We start from the raw sequence: 2,615 nt of genomic DNA on the forward strand, positions 1-2,615 counted from the left end.
TGACTGAAAAAGCTTTTAATCACAACGGCTTTAAGTTCAATAATTGCAAGCAAAGCAAGTTGGGGTGGCCCCCGGGGGGAGGGCAACTCTTGGTGAAAGGAAAACATATCATCAAAACCACAAGTACCTCCTCAGTTTGATAGTATTGAGAAAAAAAAAATAATAATAATCCATGTATTAAAATAATATTATGGCCCTTTAATATGATTTACTTGCGGAATTTGATTGGGAAAATTGTATTTTTTTTAAGAAGACGGTGGTATTTTAATTTTATTGATAAAAACTGTAATTAAATCTTGACACTTAAAGAGTTACACATATTCAAAATTAACTAACTAGAAAACTAAACCCAGATATACAAACTAACTAACTGGGGGAAAAAAACTGTATATAGAATGCTGAGGAAAATGAGAAAGGAGAAAATAAAAAGGTAAGCAAATATTATTTGTTCATATAACTGATATGAATATAATGATAACCAAAAAAAATCTCATAAAAAATTAAGAACTAATTATATCTGGTCTCGAATTAATAAACTGAAAATGAACAAATCAAAACAAGAAGGAAGAAAAATTATTACACCATTAGACATAATATTATTTTTTGGGGGCTTTTCTAAACACCACCCAAAGCGCCCCTCAGAGCCATACTCAGCGCGAGTGTAACGGTACCCGCCAACACATTAGTAATCGTAGGAGCTATTACAGCGCATGCAAATGATCGTGGCGCCGTCGGTGCGTTTAGGCTCCCAGATGGGATACCGGCCGCATCCGGTGGAGAAGTTGTCGGTTCCGTCGATGGCGTAGAAGCTGATAGCTCTGGCGGAGATGACGTCGGGGTTGACTCAGGTGTTGACGCTGGAGATGTTGAAGATGGTGCCGTACTTGGAGTGTTGGCTTCTGGAGAAGGTGCCAAGCTGGACGGCGACACTGGGGCTGCTGATTCTGGAGAAGTTGACGTCGATGGTGGCGATACTGCTGGCACAGGCCCATAATAAGACCATGGAGCTGATACTGGTGTTGTTTCCGGAGCATTTGACATAGGGGTTGATGACGACTTTGGTGCCAAGGCTGGTCCAGCCGAGTTTTTAGGCGCCAGAGCCGGTGCCAAAGTGGGTGCTTTGGGAGAAACCGGGGCCTGAGTACCAGGGGCTGGAGCTTTAGGACTAGGAAATGGAGCAGATACTGGTGATGTAGTCGGAGCACTGGAACCATGGGCCGGTGACCTTGGGGAAAAGGCTGGTCCAAAATGTGAGTTTGCAGGGGGCTTAGCCACCGGAGCTGATGACTTAGGCGCCAGAGCCGGTGCCGGAGGGGATGCTTTGGGAGACACTGGGGTCTGAGTACCCGGAGCTGGGGCGCCTTTAGGAGTAGGAAGTGGAGTTGGAGACGAAGGAGGAGGGTATTTGTTGTTGTGTCTTACCGACAAAACAGTAACAATCAATTTCTGCCCCTTCTCACAGTTTTGCTCGTTCCCACTGATGAAAAAGAATGGTCCGGACCTATCCAAGTTGAACTCAGAATCACCGTCCTCCAATTTCTTGATGGGGTTTTTTGTGTTACATTTGTCGTAATCGTCTTTGTTCACAACAAGCACAGAGTCCGTTCCTTTCTTATACTTAAAGACTACAAAACAAACAAACGATCGAAAACACCCACGTACAAAAAATAAATCAATTAAGGTCCAAAAGTCACAAAATAAATCGATCAAAAACAAAAACTAGAAAAGAAAACAAGTATCAATGCGATTTCTTGACGATCGAGAATGTAATTACCAAGTTTATCATCGACTTTGAATCTGTTTCTCCCAGTCCAGTGGCTGTAGCTCTCGGAGGGGTACGAGACCCACCCATCTCTTCCGCCAACGTAGAATTTGTAGGCTTCGGATAAATATAGAAAACAAGAAAATAGAACAATAAAGAGGGAGATATGTCTCTGAAACTCCATGAGCGAATTATATATGGAAACAAAGAATTAGATGATCCTTCGAAAATCTAAGAGAAGTATATATATGTAATTTAGATATATACAGCCATAGATAAGCGATCGATGCACGAGAGAGAGATAGATAGAGAGAGAGAGAGAGAGAGAGAGTACGTGTGGAAACCGAGGCCGGGGACTGGTTGGACTATAAAGGCATTTCCATTGACGTTAACCTTCAGAGGGACAGAAATATTGCAGAAACCGTGTAAATTTGGTAGGGTACGACGAATCAACTGCCGTTTATTTTTCAGCCATGTTGGGAACTCCAGACGTGGCATAATCGTAACGACTCTCGAGCCTAACGGTAACATTAGGGAATTTAGTGCACTTGCACAAGCTGTCGGTTGGAGCATCATTGATAGGTTTTAATTTTTATTGAATTTCTTATTTCAGAAAAAAAAATATTTAATTTTTTATCTTCGGGAAGACGAGATCATCATTGATTCAGTACTAGTGATCCAGAGTGCTGTGCTTGATTATCAATATTGTTGTTTCTATTTTCTGTCACGTTATTATCACTGGCATAGACTTCTCAAGTCTAATCTAATAGCCAACCGAGCTCAGTAGCACCGCCCCCTTATGGCCGCAGGTTATTCTCTCTCTCTTTTTATATTTTTTAATATATTTAAATAT

At 41.6% G+C, this 2,615-nt stretch overlaps 1 protein-coding gene across 1 annotated transcript; it reads right to left on the bottom strand.

Annotated features, from left to right (window-relative positions):
- Window positions 1-419: 419 nt before the first annotated feature.
- LOC108980940 (early nodulin-like protein 2) lies at window positions 420-2,140 on the bottom strand. Its single transcript, XM_018951997.2, has 2 exons — window positions 1,775-2,140; window positions 420-1,625 (listed from the first exon to the last, which is right to left on the bottom strand). Exons 1-2 carry the CDS (start codon window positions 1,944-1,946, stop codon window positions 616-618), a joined length of 1,182 nt encoding a protein of 393 aa, XP_018807542.2. The 5' UTR covers window positions 1,947-2,140; the 3' UTR covers window positions 420-615.
- Between the last annotated feature and the right edge of the window lie 475 nt (window positions 2,141-2,615).

The sequence above is a fragment of the Juglans regia genome, chromosome 9, assembly GCF_001411555.2.
Source record: "Juglans regia cultivar Chandler chromosome 9, Walnut 2.0, whole genome shotgun sequence".
Lineage (NCBI taxonomy): Eukaryota > Viridiplantae > Streptophyta > Magnoliopsida > Fagales > Juglandaceae > Juglans > Juglans regia.

Excerpts from the sequence above, each read along its gene's own strand:
- LOC108980940 (XM_018951997.2), bottom strand. The coding sequence starts at position 1,946 with ATGGAGTTTCAGAGACATATCTCCCTCTTTATTGTTCTATTTTCTTGT. Across the intron at positions 1,626-1,774 it reads CAAAGTCGATGATAAACTTG|TCTTTAAGTATAAGAAAGGA; the intron begins GTAATTACATTC and ends TTTGTTTTGTAG.